This window comes from Lepidochelys kempii, chromosome 3 (genome assembly GCF_965140265.1).
Source record: "Lepidochelys kempii isolate rLepKem1 chromosome 3, rLepKem1.hap2, whole genome shotgun sequence".
NCBI classification, from domain to species: Eukaryota; Metazoa; Chordata; order Testudines; family Cheloniidae; genus Lepidochelys; species Lepidochelys kempii.
In genome coordinates, this window is record NC_133258.1 from 96,068,395 (window position 1) to 96,088,613 (window position 20,219).

Genomic DNA, 20,219 nt, shown 5'->3' on the forward strand with positions numbered 1-20,219 from the left:
CAAGCAAAAAAACCTGACTGTTATTTCCTTACATTTAAACATCTAAGTATTTAGGACTTAATTCTGAAAGCTGTTCAGGGCCTCCCAAAGTGGCTGGATGCAAGGGTGCTCCTAATTTTTCAGGAGGCACTCAGCATCTTGCATAATTGGGCCATAAGTATCTGGGACAGAATGGCATGTTATGGTGTTTTTCCTATGCTACTGTCACAAAGATCCTAGTATCCTACTGAAGACTTTGCAACATTTTCGTTTGCAGAGCACTTTTGATCGGGATTTTTCAGCATTTTTTAAAATGGTAAATCTGTCTAATCTAGCTAATTCAATTTAGGATTTATAATGATTGCTGTTAGCAGACTGCAATGATGACCACTGCATAAGATAACTGTATAGAAAGAAGATTTTAATTTGGAATATGTTCAGTTAACCACAAAGAGTTTGTAAGAATAGAAAGTGCATTCTGATGCAGTACATGTTGAGGAACATGGGCTGGTGATGTTCAGTGCTCATTATATGGGGATGGGAAAATTATGCCAAATATTTTGATAGAATATAATATTACAAGCTACCAAATATCTTCTTCTTTGGTATTTCAGTCAAGTTGACCTCTTTTGGATACATTTACTTTGATAGATGACTGCTAGTTTGAAGAGTGTGATTTTAATGCAGAAACAAAACTGGTGGGAACAGATTATGCTAAGGGGTAAATTTTCTGTTGCTTACATGGCAAATCATTTGTATGTCTCCCATTATTAAGGGGAGTGGTGGATTCTCCATCTCTTGATAGAAGATGTGCTTTAGCTAAACCCAAGTTATTGGGCTCAATGCAGGAGTAACTGGATGATATTCTGCGGCCTGTGTTATACAGGAAATCAGACTACTTAGATGATCTAATTGTCCCTTCTGGCCTTAAAATCTAATCTACTGCGGGAAAGTTACTCCCAATTAAATTACTACTTCCATCTGTGTATGTTTGTGTGAGAAAGTGAGCGCATGTCCAACAGAATAGCCTCTTGGAAAAAGAGTTGCTCCAGAGATGCTTTGATGGGGATTTTCAAAAACGCATGGCATTGTCCTATCATTAACTTCAGCGGGAGCAGCTTTAGACCAGTGCTGAGTAGCAGTGTATGGCCTCCCGCATATCTAAGAGCTTAGTAATTAGGGCACTCAGTTTGGATGTGGAAGACACAGGTTCACGTTCCAAGTCTGGAACAGGGATTTAAATCCAGGCCTCCCATGTCACAGGGGAATGCCCTAACCACGAAGCTATTTGTTAGCTAGTCTGGGATAGGTGTCTCTGAACCTCTTTTGTAGAAGCAGTTCCATTTTGTGTAAATAATTAAATATTCATTGAGAATGACTCTATACTATAGCCTGGCAGTCAGGCGGAGGGGAGGACACCTGTGTTTGAGTCCCTGCTCCAATTAATATTTTGCCCAGCTCTAGTGCAGAGCCCGTTTGAAAATCCTACCCTCTGGCTTAAAAGGGCCTTGGTCCTGCATTGTGTAAAGAAGCTGTGATTCCAATGCATAATGCCATAAACAGATATCTAGCCAAAACTGATATGCTAATCTGCAATAGTTTAAAACTTTGGATGTTATCTTGACCTTCTTTAGGTGTATTTTTCATTTCTCATACAGCCCAGAAAAGTCACTGGTTCCTTGTTCAAGGTGGCTACAATTCATCTGCAAGCAGCGTACAGGTTGAACCTCTCTAATCCTGCACTCCCTGGTCCAGCAACATCCGTGGTCTGGCATAGGCGCTGACTCCGTGGGTGCTCCGGGGCTGGCACACCCACGGGGAAAAATCAGTGGGTGTGGAGCATCCACCAGTGCCAAGCTGTCCCCTGTGCCCCCTTAACCCCGCACCTCTTGCGCGCTGGTGGCCCCAACTCCTCCTCCTTCCTCCCAGCACTTTCGGAGCGCTGTGAACAGCTGAGTTGTGGTGTTCAAGCTCCAGGAGGGAGGGTGAGGACCTGGGGCTAGCGGCTGGGACCCTGGGCGAGGGGCTGGCAGCTGGGACCTGGGGCTGTCATTGGAGCCCCCAGGCAGGGGGCCAGTGGCCGGGACCCCGGGTGGCAGCAGGGCCCCTGAGTGGGAGGCTATGCTGGGCGCAAAGCCTGGGGGGTGCTGCAGCACCTCCCATACCCCTACTTCCCATGCCTATGGAGACCCACTGGAACTCCGCATTGACCTCCTGTGGTTCAGCAAATTCTTTGGTTTGGCACCAGTCAGGTCCCGAGGGGGCTGGACTAGAGAGGTTCAACCTGTGCCATCTTTATTTGTGATTTTCCATATTGGTTTAATGAGGCATGACAAAAAAATACCTGTGCTGTTACAGAGAAAACAGATTGCTTTTTACTATTTCAAGTTGAATTGTCAGTGGGCCCCTACTCAAACTTTTTGTTTTTTTTGTTGCTTTTGTCAGCATTTTTCAGTAAATGCAATTTAAATTATTATTTCAGATTTTTGCTTCTCATATTATAGGATATCTCGGCAGTTTGGGACCATTATGGTCACAACTGGGAAACAAAAGAAGTGTGGGCTTTTTTGGTATATACAACCAATTTACAAATCTGTAAAGGATAAAATATTTACAAGCTGCTAAGACATTGTTACAGCTCTTTGAATTAATCCCCTGTAGTATGCCACTGTAAATGCTGTCACTGATTTTCATATCAAAATCTCTTCAGATTCCCTCTGATTCTCCCTCATTAAAAAACAAAAACAAACAAATCTCAGATATGATTTTTCTGCAGTGACTTGCCCAACCATATTCATTGTCTTGTGTTTTTGGTACAATAGGTCTGTATCATGTGACATGTTTTCACTGGTTAAAGTTTACTGCCATTTGTCATGGGGCTATGCATGTTATCTCCGCACTGTAAATTGCTGCAGAAGTTATTGACATTTTGATTTATGAACTTCTTTTTTGTTTTTAAATGATAAATACAGGGGGACTATACATGGGTATGAGGCACTGCGAAAAAGAGCAACAAACCCCAAACACTCACCTGGCACTTTTCACTGTATACCATGGAGACTAAGGAGGAGAAGAAGGAGCGGAGACCAGGCTATTTTGCCCGGTAAGTGTACATAATTAGTTCAGTGCTGATAAAAACGTACCTGTGGACTTTGCCATCGGTAATAGTCTTGTTTTTCACATTTTAAAATTATAATCTAGTGAATTATGAATCCACAGGTGCCTCAGTGGGAGCTGGATTTTCTATCTGCATTTCCCCCCTTGAGTTTGAGTAATGATTTGTTGTCCTTTTCCTGCTGTTTCTGGGTAATGGAGGCAGCGCTGCAATACCAGTTATAAATGTTACTTCCAGTACAGAGCTGTTACTGAACTTAGTTGCAATATGCTCTGAATCTCATATTAGCAACTTGCCTGGCTCCTGTTTAAGGTGAACTGGATAAAGCTGCAGTGACTGTAAATCTGTAACACAACAGAAGTTTGTTAACTTCAGATTCTTAAAGAGACAACGATTCAGCAGTACATTCTCATAGGGGGAAGGTGGGTAAATTATGGGAGATCATCACCCTAATAATTTGAAAGATGAGATGATGTTCTATGCTAATACTTATAAACTACTCTAATAGTTAGATTATATTACTGTCTATAAAGACAACATTATATTTTTGCCAACTACTTTTATTATCTTGGAGCCATGGCAAGTATTTTTTAAGGATAAAAATGAGTTGCTGGGAAAATAATTCTTTGTTAATATAATAAACATTTTATAAATAGTCATCCATGATGAGCTGTATGGGAGAAAAAGTGCCAAAGCTCAGTTAGTCTGTTTGAAAAATATGAGAGTAAAATTCTTCACTCTGCTTTCAAACAGAGATATACAAATAGCTGCTGTAACATTACTGGGAAGGAAAGTCCAGCACAGAGCTGCTTTTCCACCTTCCCTCTCCAGTCTGTACTTAATTATTGTTAGGCTTGGAAGGATTACGGTAGATTGTTATCAGTAAACATCTGTTTCACTGTACAGAAACTGATGAAAAAATATTTGTCAGTAATAATCAAAATTTACAGATAGGCATAGTAAGAAAAGTGCTGCTTGAGAACTTATTAGAGTTTGATTTAGGGATATTTACCTGGTATATTTTGACATTGGCTGTTGACAGTTTGTGTTTTAATGTCTATAAGGTTTTACCTTTTTGAATCTCAGCATGTACTGATATTAAATAATTATCGTCTGACTTCTCCTGATAATTTCCCGCTACTCTGAAAATTTAAATGAATAAAAATCAGGAACAAATGCTTAAACACATAATTTTGTGCAATTTTAAATCAGTAAAAATAAAAAAAAAATACTTAAAAAAATATTGACCTTATCTGTTGAAATTATAAAAAAATAAAAATCAAATTCTGCCAACCCTAATTGTTGTTAACCAACTACACCAAAAACTGCACTATGTGTTTTGTGGACTTGTAATAAAGTAGGTCCCCTCCCTAATAACAGGAGTGGAAAAAGGGGTGCAACAATTTTTTTGTTGCTGTTTAGCCAAAACCTAAGGTTAATGTGAGATGGAATGTAGAAGTAATAGTCATGTGGAAGTTCATAGTAGTGATAATTTCAGAGCTTCAGCTTTGAAAAGTTTCTGAGTGATGGCTATGGCAGTAGTTCTCTTCTCCCTTTTCCAAAGTCTGGAAGTACTCTCAGGACCCCTTAAATTAATGAAGGCTTTATGTGTTCCACATACCAAAATCCTCTTTGTTTGCAAGAGGCAGTGATCATTAGGGTACTAGTTACACTAGCTTCTATTCTTCCATATCCTGGTTGATGCATGGGATGGCTGTGGAGGGAGTTACAAGTTCCATTCCTGTACTGAGAGGAAGGTTGACACTGAGGACTACTTGGAGAAGGTTGACAAGAAATGGCTGTTGTAAGTTAGGCCATGTCTACAGAAAGAAATAGCTTAAATTGATTTGGGACTTGGTGTAAACTAACCTGAAATAAGCCGCTCTTCAACCAAAATAAGAGAGTCCACACAGGGGTTTTTAAACCAGGATAAGGATGAAAATGATTTGGGGTTCATTAGGCACGCCAGGCGACTCTGTGCGCTGCCTCCGCCCACAGGTGCCGTCCCCGCAGTTCCCATTGGCCGCGATTCTCAGCCAGTGGGAGCTGCGGAGCTAATCCTCAAGGCAGGGCAGGGGCAGCGCACAGAGCTGCCTGCCGCATCTCCACCTAGGAGCCACTTGCAGGGAGCCGCCCCAGGTGAGTGACCCCCGAATCCAGCACCCCGCAGACCCTCCCATGCCCCAAGCCCCCTCCTGCACCCAAAGTCCCTCCCAGAGCCCGTGCACCGCACCCCCTCCCATGCCCCATCCCCCTGCTGGCCCCACACCAACTGGACTATAAACGGGAATTTCAGTGAAGATCAGAAATGCCGGTTTATAGAGCTTTTCAGTTGGTGAAGTGCCGGATAAAACAGCTTTTACTGCGTTAGAAAACATGCCTTATAGTTAAGGCTATGATTTTGTCATGGAGGTCGCGGAAATCATGGAATCCGTGACTTCCAAAGACTTCCATGACTTCAGGCCCGGTAGCTGGGAGCTTCAGGGTTTCGCTGCTTCCCGCAGGACGGGCAGCTGTGAGATATCCTGAGGCAGCTGGCCCCCAAGCTCTAAGCCACCATGGGCTGCGAGGGTACCCTGCAGCTCCTGGCCTCTGTGGGCGACGGGTACCTCGCGGGCGACAGGGGGACCGCCGCAGCTCCCTGGCCAGCAGGGCAGGGGGACCTCTGCAGTCCCCGGCCGTGGCGGCGACAGCGGCAGAGTGATCCCTGCAACTCCCCACCATTGGGGATGGGAGAGGGACCCTGAAGCTCCTTGCCACCACGGAGGGACAGGGGGACCTGGAGCTCTGAGCCCCCATGGGTGGTGGGGGCCCCAGAGCTCTCAGCCACCCCACCACTGCCCAGCCCCTTCTCATTTTATCATAGATATTTTTAGTAAAAGTCAGGGACAGGTCACGGGCTTCCGTGAATTTTTCTTTATTGCCTGTGACCTGTCCATGATTTTGAGTAAAAATATCCATGACAAAATCTTAGCCTTAGTTATAGTGATAAAGGAGCTCAATCTATTTAGTTTAACAAAGAAAAGGTTAAGGGGTGACTTGATCACAGTCTATACCTGCATGGGGAACAAAATATTTGATAAAGGGGCTCATCAGTCTAGCAGAGAAAGGTATAATACAATCCAATGGCTGGAAGTTGAAGCTAGACAAATTCAGACTGGAAATAAGGTGAAAATTTTTAACAGTAAGGGTAATTAACCATTAGAAGAATTTACCAAGGGTCATGGTGGATTCTCTGTCACTGGTAATTTTAAAATCAAGTTTAGATGTTTTTCTAAAAGATCGGCTGAATTCAAAAGGAATTATTTTGTGGAAGTTCTGTGGCCCGTGGTATCCAGATTAAATGATTCCAAGGCCAGAAGTGACCATTCTAATCTATGAATCTGTAAGTAAAGAAGGAGTTGATTATTTAGATAGTTTTGTTTTATAATAGTATCTGACAGTGTAATTAAAATATTTGAGAAATATTAAATCAGTGGTTAGATTTTCACATTCATCCTCTAGCATCAACACCTTTGCTTGGAAGAAGTAAGAAACTTGCTGTATAGAATGCATCTACACAGGTATATCAAGCTTGGGTATTTTTTATCATCTGCTTGTCCCCAGTCTTTTATGTGTTTTCAGAATGGAAAGTTTCCACCTACTGTTAAGGCATAGTGACTAGGCAGTTTATCCTTGCAGTATGAATAGTCTCAAAGCCAACATACAGCAGAAGTTGGAATTTTATAAATTACTGTGGGGGAAATATTGTCTTGTATCATCTTATTTACATAACAAAAATGGTTTAGATCATCTTACAGGGATGTAAATGTTAACTCAGTATCCTGCTATTCAGACTATAAACAGTATCGTATTTTAGTCCCATTATTGTGACCAATGGCATGTATGCCAAAGACGTTTCATTCTCAAAAAAATGACTAAAGATATATAACTTGTTCAGATTTATGAATATTTATAACCCATATAATCTGTCCTATAACTGAAGATTTCTCCATGTAGTTGTGGATAAAGCTCTGGATGCTAAGGGCAGGTCTACACTTGACAGGCTTCTTCTGTCAGCGTAGGTATACCACCTCCCCAAGAAGCAGTAGCTATATGATTTAGCGCTGTCTAAACTGGGGGTTAGGTTGGTTTAACTGCGTCACTCAGGGGTTTGGATTTTTCAAACCTCTGAGCAATGTAGTTATACCTACCTGATTTCCTAGTGTAGATCTGGCCTAAGAGATACCATAAAGGAACGTCTGGGGCTTAGACCTTTGTGATATTATGGGGAGCAGAAATGTTGTAGCTAGTTTTCTGCCTGCTAGCGTGCCTTGTATCAGTACATAGCTCCAGAGCTTTTATATAACTATATAAAGTTTTATATAACTTTTTAGGGTGTTCTTTTAATGAAATATATTTAATATTTTGAATCCCTTTCACAATGGCTTTAGCTTTCAGATATTGAAGACTGTCTAGACCTGCACAAACAGCACTATAAGAAATTCTTATATTTTTGTAAGGGGCTTTGCTAAACTCAGAAGATCCTCTAGTGTGGATAGGTGGTATCTGCAGTTCATTGCTTACATCATATTGCTGTTGCATTTATTAAGAATAACTTTTATTGTATGTGTAAATCTGAAAAATGTGACAGTTTGCAGTTATCTAATTACTGCATAAAAAAATCTGTTATGGAAGTGGGTTTGGAATGTGAAGGTTTTAGGAGGTTTTGAGGCAGCACTTAACTTGGGAACTGTGTCCTTCTGATTTCTGAACTATCGGTGAGGTTTTACATTATCAGCGTGGAGCTCTTTGCAGTTCTGTGATAGCCTTTGTGTAAAACAGGATAAAAGTGTGTATAAGAACTAGCTAAGCACTACTTGTGCAATCAGTCACAGGACTACGTTCCCAACATACACGTTTTTCTTCAGGGCAGTCCAAGCAACAACTGATTTGTGCAGTCTTACTGAGTTTATACTGATATCTGTGCCTTCACTGAGTAGGTACCTTATAGGCGTGCAGAACAAACATTGTTACTAGGTGCGGGGATAGTGGGAGTATTTATTTGGGTCATTTGGGCCGTTTTCTGGAAAGGAAGAGATTCTTAGTGCTGTATGTCTAGTGACCATGCACAGTGAGAAGGGAGTGAAGGAAGAGAGACCAGGGAATAGTCCACATTTAGTGTAAAGAGATGTTAGCAAAGGGAAGAAGGGAGAAAATTAGAATGAAGAGTTTTGAATTCTGTTGCGGCACCATTATAAACATACAGAGCAAAAAGTGTTTGATTACTTAATTTCAAAACATACTGTGGTACATAAGAGATTTCAAAGCTGATTTTCACTAATTGTTTATCCTGAAAGATATGTGCAATACTAACTTGTTATGCAGTAAGCATACAGTGACCTTCTGTTTGCCTTTCTAAACGGGACCTTTGGTGACTTTTATCTGCCTTTAAAAAGAAAGCATTAGGAAAAACTGAACTTGTCCCTCCTTTAGTGTGTAAACAGTGTACATAATGCAGCTTTGATGCAGAAGTCTGTACAGTTCTGATAAGAGTTGGTGCTATAGTAGTCATAATATATTATGTCTTCATTTTCCTCCACCATAGAAAGAGTCTCAGAGCTGTCCCTGGAGATCTTTACGGTTATGTAATATTGCACAATTTAACTGATCTTGTCATTGGGATAGTTAAATAGCATTACATCTTAGTGGCCATCAAGACGTAAGGGAGGGCAGCAGAAAACAATAGGGTTGTTTGATTCCTCAGTTTTAGGCTCTTTCTGTACTCTGCAGAATCTAAGATTTTAATTTTAAAATATTGCAGTTTTATTTTTTCAGTTTTGAAAATAGCCTTTCCAGTGTACTATTGTCCTGTTAACTTCACCTTACAGAAAACTAGGTGCAGCCAAATTGCAGTAGGGAACCCCACAAATAATTCTGTTGATCTCCATGAAATTTAAGTTCAAGATGAAGCTGTTTAAATCCTAGCATTGAGAAATGGCAACTTAATAAACAAACATTCAGTAGTACAGAGTTGTGGCAGGGGATTTTTTGTTTGTTTTTGTTTTGTCTTGTTTCATTTTTTTGTTGTTGTTGTTGTTGTTAGCCTCTCATTCAATCAAATGTTTGGGAAGCCACAATTTACCTAACAATATTTGCAGGGGAATACAAGCTTTGGTAGTGCTATGATGGCAACCTAATAAGAAGAGGCATGAAGACTGAATTGTAAACCAAGCCAAATCCCAAAATCATGTATATCCTTTACTGCTCTTTGTGATATATAAAATCAGGGGTAAAAATAAAATTTCTCTCTTACTGGTATGTGGGGGGGGGCAGCTTTGGCCCCCTCCCCGGAAGGGGCGGGCCTCGGGTGGAAGGGGTGGGGCTGCGGGGTGTCAGCGTCCCCTAGCCAGCTCTCCCGCTCCATCCAGGGCTCCAGCAGCGATTTAAAGGACCTGGGGCTCTGGCTGTCAGTGGCCGGGGGGGCAAAAGGGGCAGGGACGTTAAAGCGCTGCTGTGGCAGTGCTCTAAGCTGGGTCCTTTTGCTGCGGCAGCGCTTTAGAGTCAGCGGTAAGGGCTGGTACAGGCGGCCACTTTTTACCGGTACACTGTATCAGCCCGTACTGCCTTACTTTCACCCCTGTATAAAATCAACATCAAGTTCTATGTTTGTCTGGGTTTTCTTCACACATTAGAATGATCAGGTCCTGACTTCCCTTTTTTTTTCCCCTGGGGGACTTTGCAAACTTTAGGAGGACTGTGAATGTGACATTGCTGGACCCTAAAACTTGAGCTGCAGCTCCCCTGGCAATCAGTTGAAAGGGGATGGGAGTGGGGGGAGAATGTTGACCTTAAACAAACTTTCCTGTGCTCCCATAGTAAATTAAATTAACTCAAGATCTTTATCTCCCCTCAGCTGGGGACTTGAATCACTGCAGCTCAGCTTCAGTCTCTGGTCGTTCCCAGACTGCTAGAGAATGCCAATAGGATATGGGGAAAAAGAAGGAAATCCGTACCTGATATTTTTTTTAATCTAATAAAACAAGCAGATGGAAAGATCTCTTGTTTTGGAATAAAATCTTTAAGGCCATTTTTGCACATGATAATGGAGTAGTAAATAACTTTTTTCTTCACAGTTGTCCTTTAAAATGACACTGCAGCCTCCCTGCTGCCTTTTTTTCCACATTCTTTCTTTTAAGGAAGAAAGCAATTTTCTTTAAGTGCTGGTAGCAAGCCTGCCAGTGTTTGAATTACGGTTAGTTTTTTAGAAGTCAGTATCAACAAGATATTTCAGTTAGTATAGTTGGGAAGTGATTGCACAGCCAAAAAGAAATAAAAGAAAGAAACTTCGCACAATGCATCTAGGAATGTCTCCTCAGGAAATCTTTGTGACTCTGTGTTCCTGATGAGCAGGGCAATATGCCTGTAAATCTCACCCAACAGAGAATGCATCAAAAATACTGGAAAAGGACAAAACAACTCAGCTCTGGAGGAGAGGTAAGGTCTGAATGCAGGTGTTGTGGTCAAGAACGCCTGAATTTTATTCCCCTCTCTAATTCCATCTGCGGTCTTGTGCAAGACTGTTAAGATCCCTGCCTCGTTTACACCACTTTTAAATTGGGAATATTATTATGTATTTCTGGCCTGTTGTAGTTGGTTTACTAATGTGGGCATTGTGGCAGAAGCTGGAGTAGTCCCTTAGTAAGTGTCCCCAACAGTGGAAGGTCTGCCAGGTTGTAGTGGTGAAAGTTATGGTGGTGTGAGGTAACTGCAATCCCCTACCCACTACCCCAACCCTCAAACTGGGCAGCTGGCAATGGAGGAGGCATAGCCAAAGTACCTGGGGGATGTGTTGGTTCAGCACCCCTTCATTGCAGCTTCCACAGGTGCGTCTATGGAACTTAAAGCTGCCTCCTTCAGGACAAAGCTCCATGGGAGGGCAGGTAATGAAAACACAGATTCAGGGAACCTGGACCCCTGGCTCTGGACCAGCTTGGTCTGCAACAGTAAATTATGTGCCTGCAAAAATAACCTGTTTCGGCAGGAAACTGAAATACTTCCTGTGGACCAAAAGTATTATCCCTTGCCAGTAAATTTGCTGTCCTAAAAATTTCACACACCCTTCACTAGGAATTGCCATTGGTCCATCTAGTGTGGTATCCTGTTTCTGACAGTGGCCCATGCCAGATGTTTCAGTGTAAGGCTTAAAACTCCTGTAATGAACAATTATGCAATAGCATGCCCATGGAGGAAGGATTTTTTTTCCCCTTAGCCCCCCAGCCACTAATTAGTGGTTGGCTAACATCTTAAAATTTGATTTTTATACTTGTGGAATTATGAATGATTAAAATAATAATAATAAAGACCCTACGTTAGGAAAGTGCTTAAGCATGTGCTTACATTTAAGCACGTGATTAAATCCCATTGACTCAATAGGATTTAGGCATGTGCTTTAGGAGTTTGAAGCTGCACTATTGAAGTCAGTGAGAGTTTTGCCGTTAAATTGGATAGAAGAGAATCACACTAAGGGCTTGACTATACAACCATTTAGTTCACGGCAACCTGGGGTATAAGTCTACCCCACGCTAGTCTGCTGCTGAACACTTAATACTTGTGTGGGCTCTGCTGCTGCACACTAAGTTCCCTGGTACGCTTTAATCTACTCCTGTTTCAAAGCAGGAGACATTAAAGTGCACTAGGAAACTTTTAGTGCATGGCAGGCTAGTGTGGGATAGATTTACACCCCAGAAAGTTAACATTAAGTTAACGTTAGCCTTCTGGGTGTCCCAGTGTGTCGTGTGTTTGTCTCAGAGGTGAAAGTAAGCCAGTACGCCCCGGTAAAGCGTACCGGTAAGAGCCAGTGCACCGTACTGGGGCAGCCCGGCTTCCCCAGGAGGCAATTTAAAGGGCCTGGGGCTCCCAGCAGTGGCTGGAGCCCCAGGCCCTTTAAATTGCCTCCGCAGCCCCGCTGCTGGAGCCCTGGGGTAGCGGCTGAAGGGCTCCGGTAGCTATTTAAAGGGCCTGGGGCTCCCCTGCTTCTACCGCCCGGGCCCTTTAAATAGCCACTAGAGCCCTGCTACTGCTACTCCAGGGCTCCAGCGGCTATTTAAAGGACCGGGGCGGTAGAAGCAGGGGAGCCGTGGGCCCTTTAAATAGCCCCCAGAGCCCCACTGTTGGAGCCCTGGGGTAGTAGCTGCAGGGCTCCGGCAGCTATTTGAAGGGCCTGGGGCTCCTCTGCTTCTACCGCCCAGGCCCTTTAAATAGCCACTGGAGCCCCGCCGCTGCTACTTCAGGGCTTTGGCGGCTATTTAAAGGACCGGGGCGGTAGAAGAGGGGAGCCCCGGACCCTTTAAATAGCCCCTGGAGCCCCGGGCTGCTGCTGCTACCCCGGTGGGGGGGCGGGGGGCACTTACCTTACAGGGTGGTCTGGGGCTGGCTCTGACCCCCTCAACCCCACCCCTTCCACCCTAGGCCACGCCCCTTCTGGGGGCCAGAGCTGGTCCCAGAGTACTGGTAAGTCACTCAACTTACTTTCACCCCTGGTTTGTCTATTTAGATTGTAAGCACAGAGATTGTCTCCTTCTGTGTCTTATAAATAGGGAGACCATATTCTCCCAAAGGGAAAAGGGACACCCCACTGGCCAGCCTGATGCCCCCCTTAACTCCCCCCTCCGCCCCCTGTGCGGCTGGCCAGAGCCCTCCCTGCCTCCTGCCTGTGTGGGGCCAGCCCGAGATCCCCCTTCCCCCGTGGGTTTGATCCAAGCCTCACCGGCGTGGGGCTGTCCCGAGGCCCACCGTTGCCCACCCACCCACAGGGCAGGCCCAAGCAAGCCACTCCCCCAAGCCATCCCTCCTCCATGGGGCTGGCGTTGCTGCTTGGCTCCCCTGCCCTGCATGTTTTCTCCGCCCCGCTTGGGGTCGCACCCCACTGCAAACGGGACAAATGCAGAGTATGTCTCTGATACTGCAAATGTTTATGGGTGTGAGTAATTTATGCAGGGAAGAAAAGCAAAATATATTCTTTACTAGTGCAGAACACTGCGACGACTATGGCCCTATTTTCTTCCTGATTTTTAGAGATGGTCAAAAAATGTAATTGTGACATATTTCTGGGAAAATTGTTTTTTTCCCAAAATGAATGTTTCCATAGAAAATATTAATGTCAAGTGAAATTTTTATGACTTTTTAACATGAAAAGCTGTTAACAGTTTTATATTTTTATATCAAAAATCAGAAAAGCCATATTTGTTATTTAGCATATCACCAAATATTGAAGACCCACTACTATCACAGGCTTTATGATAGTAGTGGGTCTTAAATATTTGGTGGTGTTATGTTAAATAGCAAATATGGCAGTTTCCTGAATATCCTTGGAAAAACTTATTAAACTGAATTAAAATATATTTTGGGTCCACTGTGTTAAATGCAAAGTTTATGTATTATTGTGGGCTGGGATTGCATGCAACCTCTCTAGCAGGGGCGATGGGGTGAAGGGAGTAAGGCCTGAAAGTTCAAAGAACTATATTAAAAATGTGCCAGACAAAAATGGACTTTTGGAACAATAAGTGTTAAGTGAATTTCCTGGAAAATACCTTAAAAAGACTAATGCAAATTTCCCACCTTTGGTTATGCAAAAATTCAGCCTTTTAAAATTATGCCCTAAGGAAAGAGTCTTTGTCTGCTAATTACGTGCTACCAAAGGTAACAATGAATAGCCATATAAAGAAACTGGCTGCTCTACTAACCTGTGTTCTGGTTCTAAATCCAAGACCCTTATAAACTTGTAGCCATGGGAAAAACCCAGTTGTGGGTTTTAAAGAACTAACAGCTACCAGATCCTGAGGCTGGAGTTGGGATAACCTCTGATAAGATTTTTAGCATGTGTGTAGGTTCGTTTGTTGTTTTAATATGTTTCACCTGAAAAATAAAAGTGCTTGTTTATAAAGAGCTGTGTGGTAACTTATAACTGTGGTCAACACCCTGGGCATAGTCTCTAAAAGGAAAGCAAAGGGCAGGTGCTGGCCTTTTAGGCAGTCTGGCTTGCTGGAAATATGACAGTGTAGGCTGGGAACTGTACAATCTGGAATAACAGTCAGAAGGAAAAGAGATGGGCCTCCACCCAAGAGAGGTGATGCCGGTTAAGCAGCCAGGAGCCTAAAATGGGTGCGCTTAGTGGACCACGATGCGGGAATGCAGGTGCAGTTGGCCTGAACTGTGACACTAGTGTCTAGAACAGCGTTTCTCAAATGCATGGCTGCCACCACGGGCTTTTCTTGTGGCCACAGCCTCCTGGGCAGTGATTGGGGGGGCAAAGCAGCCGGCCCGCCCCTTCCCTGTTGCTCCTCGATGTGCCACCTTGGTGTTGATTGCTGGGGCTGCCAGCAGGGGTTGGGCCCTGACCCGGCCCCCTTCTGGAGACACAGTGCTGGAGGAGCAGGCAGCCTGTGAGTTTCCAATCTTCCCAGGGGTGGTAGGGCTCAGTTTTCAGCCCTGGGATGGTGGGGTGGCAGGCTCCGGCCACGGGGCTTCAGGCTTTGGGCTCTGGCCCCATGCCCTGGCTGCAGGGCTTCGGGCTATGGCCCCGGGGCTTCAAACTCCTTCCTGAGGCCCCATCCCCCAGGCTTCAGGCTCTGGCTCCCCGCTGCCTCCCCATCTTCCTTCCTGGGGCCCTCATCACCCCTGACCCCTGCTGACTATCCATCCACCTCCCCATTCAGGGCTTAATTTGTCCCCGGGCTTGCCAGGGATGTATAAGTCTGCTGTGAAAAGTGAAACTTGTATGTTTGTTAATATCACTTTTCACATCAGACTTAGTAGCTGGCTGGGAGGCTGTAAAAAATATTAACAAACATACAAATATCACTTTTCTCAGCAGCAGACTTAATAGCTAGCAATAAATACATTACAGTGGTTTTGATGTGCATATGTGCATGTTTATTTGTTTTCCCTAAAGTTAATTAAGTATTTTAGGAAAAATTGTCAGAGCAGCCACCACAGGGAAAAAATGTGGGGTGCTGAGCACTCACCGGCACCCCCATCAATGCCTCTCCCTCCCCCTAGAGCCTCCCGCCTGCCAGAGAGCCCCGCGGATCAGCGCCTCCCTCTCCCTCCCTGCGCTTCCCGCCCGCCGTGGTCAGCTGTTTCACGGCATGCAGGAGGCTCGGGGGGTGGGGGAGGGAAGAGGAGCGAGGACGCGATGCACTCGGGGGAGGGGCGGAAGTGGGTGGGAAGAGGCAGGGTGGGGCCTTGGGGAAAGGGTGAAGTGGGGATGGGGCCTGGGGCAGAGCCGGGGGTCAAGCCCCCCCTGGCACTTTGGAAAGTCGGTACCTGTTGTTATGTGACCTTAAGAAAATGTTAAAGGAGCAATTCCCAAGACACATCACTTCATTCTACCTTCTGTCTAATGCTGTTGGTTGAGAGCCAGCTGTAACTCATTATAAAAGAAGGCATTCGGTAGATTTGTAAATCAAAGTAAAAATAGCCTTATAAAAGCCTTCCACTGTGAGGGGATTTATTAGGTTGCTGTAATGGCAATGTAGACCTGAATGCGTTATAATCTATTTTTCTTGGTTAAACAGAAAAGGTGTGTCAACACCGCTGCTGGGAGGTCTGACTCCCAGCTAGGGTAGATGTATATGCATTAGCTCTGCTTGTGCTCATGTGATAAAAATATCCGTGTGCTTGTGGTATCATGTAAGGTGGCTTGGGCTAGCTGCCCAAGTGTGACGATGCGACGCCGCAGGGAGGGGGGAGTGTTGACCTGGGAATGTGCCCTGGGGATGAGAGACCTGAGAGCCTGTCACCTGAGCCAGGAGGGGGAGGTAACACCTTTGCCCAGGAATGCGAAGAGAGGCTGCAGGAGAGACCCTGCTGGGCGGGTTTAGTTTTCAGTTTGGGGCTGGGTGGAGGAAGGCAGGGAACCCCAGGGCTGGGGTCTAAGCTCCCTGCTCCCCCAGAAGGACTTGACTGAGGGGTCCTGGTTGTACCGACAAGCTCTGTTTTGGACTGTGTTCCTGTTGTTCAATAAACCTTCTGTTTTACTGGCTGGCTGAGAGTCTCAGTGAATCCCAGGAAGAGGGGTGCAGGGCCTGGACTCCCCCACACTCCGTGACAACTGGTGGCAGTGGTGGGATGTACTGCACACTGTGAACGGTGCTTCCTGCACTAAGTGACTGGGGAACAGTAAAATGAAGGGGGATTGACGGGGACCAGGCTTGCTGAAGATTCAGAGAGAGACGGTTTCAGGGGGCAGTTAACCCCTGGGAGTGTGTGAACAGAGAGAAGGACTTTTGCAGTAACAGGGTCCCTCGGGGGATTGCAGTGAGCGGTCCCAGGGGCGGAGGAGTCTGCAGCTCAACCCTGGCAAAGAAGTGGTGACCTCAAGAAGGACTGGCACACGAGGGGTTTTTCCTGGAAACCGTAGAAAGCTGCCCAGGCCTGCGAGTGGCCAGCAGGGAGATGTACGCTAAACACCTTAAGAGTGACCTGGTGGAGCCATGCAGGCAGAGGGGGCTGCGCATTGGGAGGTCCACCAAGGAACAGCTGATTGCCCAGTTGGAGGAGAGGGATCGCTTGGATGACCCGAACCCTGTCCCTGAGGGAAGCCGCCCGGTGGACGCACCGTGGGCCCTGGGGTCTGACCGGGCTGGGAGGGGTCAGACTGCAGCCGAGGACATCCCGAGACCCTTCCTACCTAGGCCTGGGGAAGGGGTTGGGGGAAGCCCAGCGAATACCGAGGGCACCCTGATCCTCCCTTACTGGACTCCAAAGCCGTGGAGGTGTACAGCCGAATGACAGGGGCGGAGGCAGGGGACTATGAACTGTTCAAACAGGCCCTGCTCCGTGAGTTTGGGCTGACCCCCGAGATGTACCGGAGAAGGTTCCGGAGTCAGCGTAAAACGCCTGAGGTCACATACCTACAACTGGTCAACCGAATGCAGGGATATGCCCGCAAGTGGACAGCTGGGGCCCAAGCTAAAGAGGAACTGCTTGACATAATCGTACTGGAGCAACTGTTTCCACGGTATGCATCCGATGAAGTGAGCTGTAGCTCACGAAAGCTCATGCTCAAATAAATTGGTTAGTCTCTAAGGTGCCTCAAGTACTCCTTTTCTTTTTGTATGAACAGTGCCCTTCCGACCTGAGGCTGTGGTTGGTGGACAAAAAGCTAGAGAACCCTCAGCACGCAGGGCAGCTGGCCGACGAGTTTGTGAACAGTCGGTCAGGGGGTAGCAGGGAGGAGTCCCAAAAGAACAGCCCCCCCCCCCGATGCAGAGAGAGAGTCACCATGGGGCCTCCCAGCGGGGAAATAGGGAGAACCCCCTCCAAAGGGGAACGCCTGGCATTGGGCCCTTCCGACCCGCTCGAGGGGACCAACGTGACCTGAGCTGCTATCACTGTGGCCAGAGAGGCCACATACGGACCCAGTGCCCCAGGCTCAGGGACAGACTGAGCAGACCCAACCTACCCAGGGTTAACTGGGTAGGGACCCAGCTGGACGAGGGGCAGATGGCCCAGGCAAGGGGGGCTGCCAGTTTACCACCTGCTCAGGAGGGAAGAGTACCCCAGGCCAGCTCCGCCAGAGGGCTGGATACTCTGGACTCAGGGTGCTCGGTTTACAGGGTGGGCGCGGGGTTGTCCCTCCAGAGAGAGTGCCTTGTTCTCCTGGAGGTGGATGGGAGGAAGGTCAATGGATACTGGGATACGGGCGCGGAGGTGACGCTGGCCCGGCCCGAGGTGGTGGCCCCAGATTGGGTGGTGCCCAACATCTACCTGACCCTGACGGGGGTGGGCGGGACCCCATTTAAGGTGCCCGTGGCAAGGGTACACCTGAAATGGGGGGCCAAGGAGGGCCCCAAGGATGTGAGGGTACACCACCATTTGCCCACTGAGGTTTTGATGGGGGAGACCTAGAGGACTGGCCAAGCAAGCCCCAGACCGCCCTGGTTGTGACCCGTAGCCAGAGCCGGCGAGGGGCACTGCACCCTGACCTTGGGGAGGGTACCACACCGGAGGCGCAGGACCCTACCCTGGTGGGGAGGGAGCGCCGAGGGTCACGGCTCAGAGAGGCTGTGGCCTCAGACCTGGCCAATGAGAGGGAACCGGTCTCCATCCCTTCCCCAGCCGCTGAGTTCTAGGCCGAGTTGAGGAAAGATCCCTCCTTGTGGAAGCTCAGGGACCTGGCCGACCTCAGTGTGGTACGGACCATGAGGAGAGGTTGCCAAGAGAGGTTCCTGTGGGAGAAGGGGTTCCTGTACCGAGAATGGGTTCCCACAAGGGAAGTAGAGTCCTGTGGGATCAGGAGGCAGCTCCCCAAGAAGTATCGCTGCAAGCTACTGTACCTGGCCCATGATATCCCCCTCTCAGGGCACCAGGGAATCCGGCGCACCCGGCAGAGGTTGCTACAGAACTTTTACTGGCCCGGGATCTTTACCACGGTCCGGCACTATTGCCAATCCTGTGACTCCTGTCAGAGGGTGGGGAATCATAGAATCATAGAATATCAGGGTTGGAAGGGACCCCTGAAGGTCATCTAGTCCAACCCCCTGCTCAAAGCAGGACCAATTCACAGTTAAATCATCCCAGCCAGGGCTTTGTCAAGCCTGACCTTAAAAACCTCTAAGGAAGGAGATTCTACCACCTCCCTAGGTAACGCATTCCAGTGTTTCACCACCCTCTTAGTGAAAAAGTTTTTCCTAATATCCAATCTAAACCTCCCCCACTGCAACTTGAAGTGCAGGGGAAGTGCAACTGGGAAGGCCCAGGACAAGGGGAAAATGGCTTTGAGACCTTTGCCCATCATAGAGGAGCCTTTCCAGAAGGTGGCCATGGACATCGTGGGACCTCTCAGCGAGACGACCCGGTCGGGGAAGAAATACATTCTGGTGGTGGTAGATTTTGCCACCCTCTACCCCGAGGCAGTGCCCTTAGCTTCCATTGAAGCAGACACCGTGGCGGATGCGCTCCTGACCATTTTTAGCCAAGTGGGATTCCCCAAGGAAGTCTTGACAGACCAAGGGTCCAACTTCATGTCGGCCCTGCTCCGGTGCTTGTGGGAGAAATGTGGGGTCCGGCACAACTGGGCCTCAGCTTATCACCCCCAGTCCAGTGGGCTGGTGGAGAGGTTCAATAGGATGCTAAAGATGATGCTGAAAACCTTTATGAACCAGCACCCGCAGGATAGGGACAAGTACTTACCTCACCTGCTGTTTGTGTACAGGGTGGTGCCCCAGGAGTCTACCAGATTTTCGCCTTTCGAACTGTTATATGGAAGGAGGGTAAGGGGCCCCCTGGACCTGATGAGAGACGAGTGGGAGGGGAAGGCCACTCCCGATGGAGAGTCAGTGGTGGAGTATGTCCTGATCTTCCGAGAGAGACTGGCTGAACTCATGGGCCTGGCCAGGGAGAATCTGGCCAGAGCCCAGAAGAAGCAGAAGGTCTGGTATGACTGCACGGCGCGGGCCCGTGCCTACGCCACCGGGGATCCGGTGATGGTTCTCATCCCTGTGAGAAAGAACAAACTACAGGCTGCCTGGGAGGGCCCTTTCAAGGTTGTCAAGCAGCTCAGTGAGGTAAACTATGTGGTGGAGCTGTCGAACCGGGCGCACCACCGCTGGGTGTACCATGTGAATATGATGAAGTCATATTATGCCAGGGGGAATGTGGTGTTGGCCGTGTGTGGACAGTGGGAGGAGCAGGGAGATGACCCTTTAGTAGATCAATTCCCTGGGACCAGAGCTGGTTTCCCCCCTGGAAACAATTCCCCTCTCGGATCAGCTAACCACTGCCCAGCAAGCTGAGGTCAGGGGGGTGCTGCATGCGTACTGACAGCTGTTTTCCAACCAGCCTGGACTCACTAATCTGACTGTCCACCGGGTGCAGACAGGGTCGCACCCGCCGATAAGATGCTCGCCCTTCCGAGTCACAGGGAAAACTGCTCAGGACCTGGAAAGAGAGGTCGGGACATGCTGGCTTCGGGGGTGATCCAGCCATCTGCCAGCCCTTGGGCCTCGCCGGTGGTGGTGGTCCCCAAAAAGGACAGGTCGGTCCGGTTCTGTGTGGACTATCGGAAGCTCAGTGCCATCACTGTATCTGATGCCTACCCCATGCCCAGGTCTGACGAGCTCCTAGACAAGCTGGGAGGAGC

At 47.2% G+C, this 20,219-nt stretch overlaps 1 protein-coding gene across 10 annotated transcripts in view; it reads left to right on the forward strand.

The window, feature by feature from the left end:
• Positions 1-20,219, forward strand: part of NCOA7 (nuclear receptor coactivator 7) — a 167,338-nt gene that overhangs the window by 36,296 nt on the left and 110,823 nt on the right. For all 10 annotated transcript variants that reach the window (XM_073337224.1, XM_073337228.1, XM_073337223.1 and 7 more), the window contains one exon: positions 2,952-3,082. In XM_073337224.1, the coding sequence (XP_073193325.1) occupies positions 3,033-3,082 (50 nt within the window). In that variant the 5' untranslated portion in view covers positions 2,952-3,032. The remainder of the gene's footprint in view (positions 1-2,951; positions 3,083-20,219) is intronic.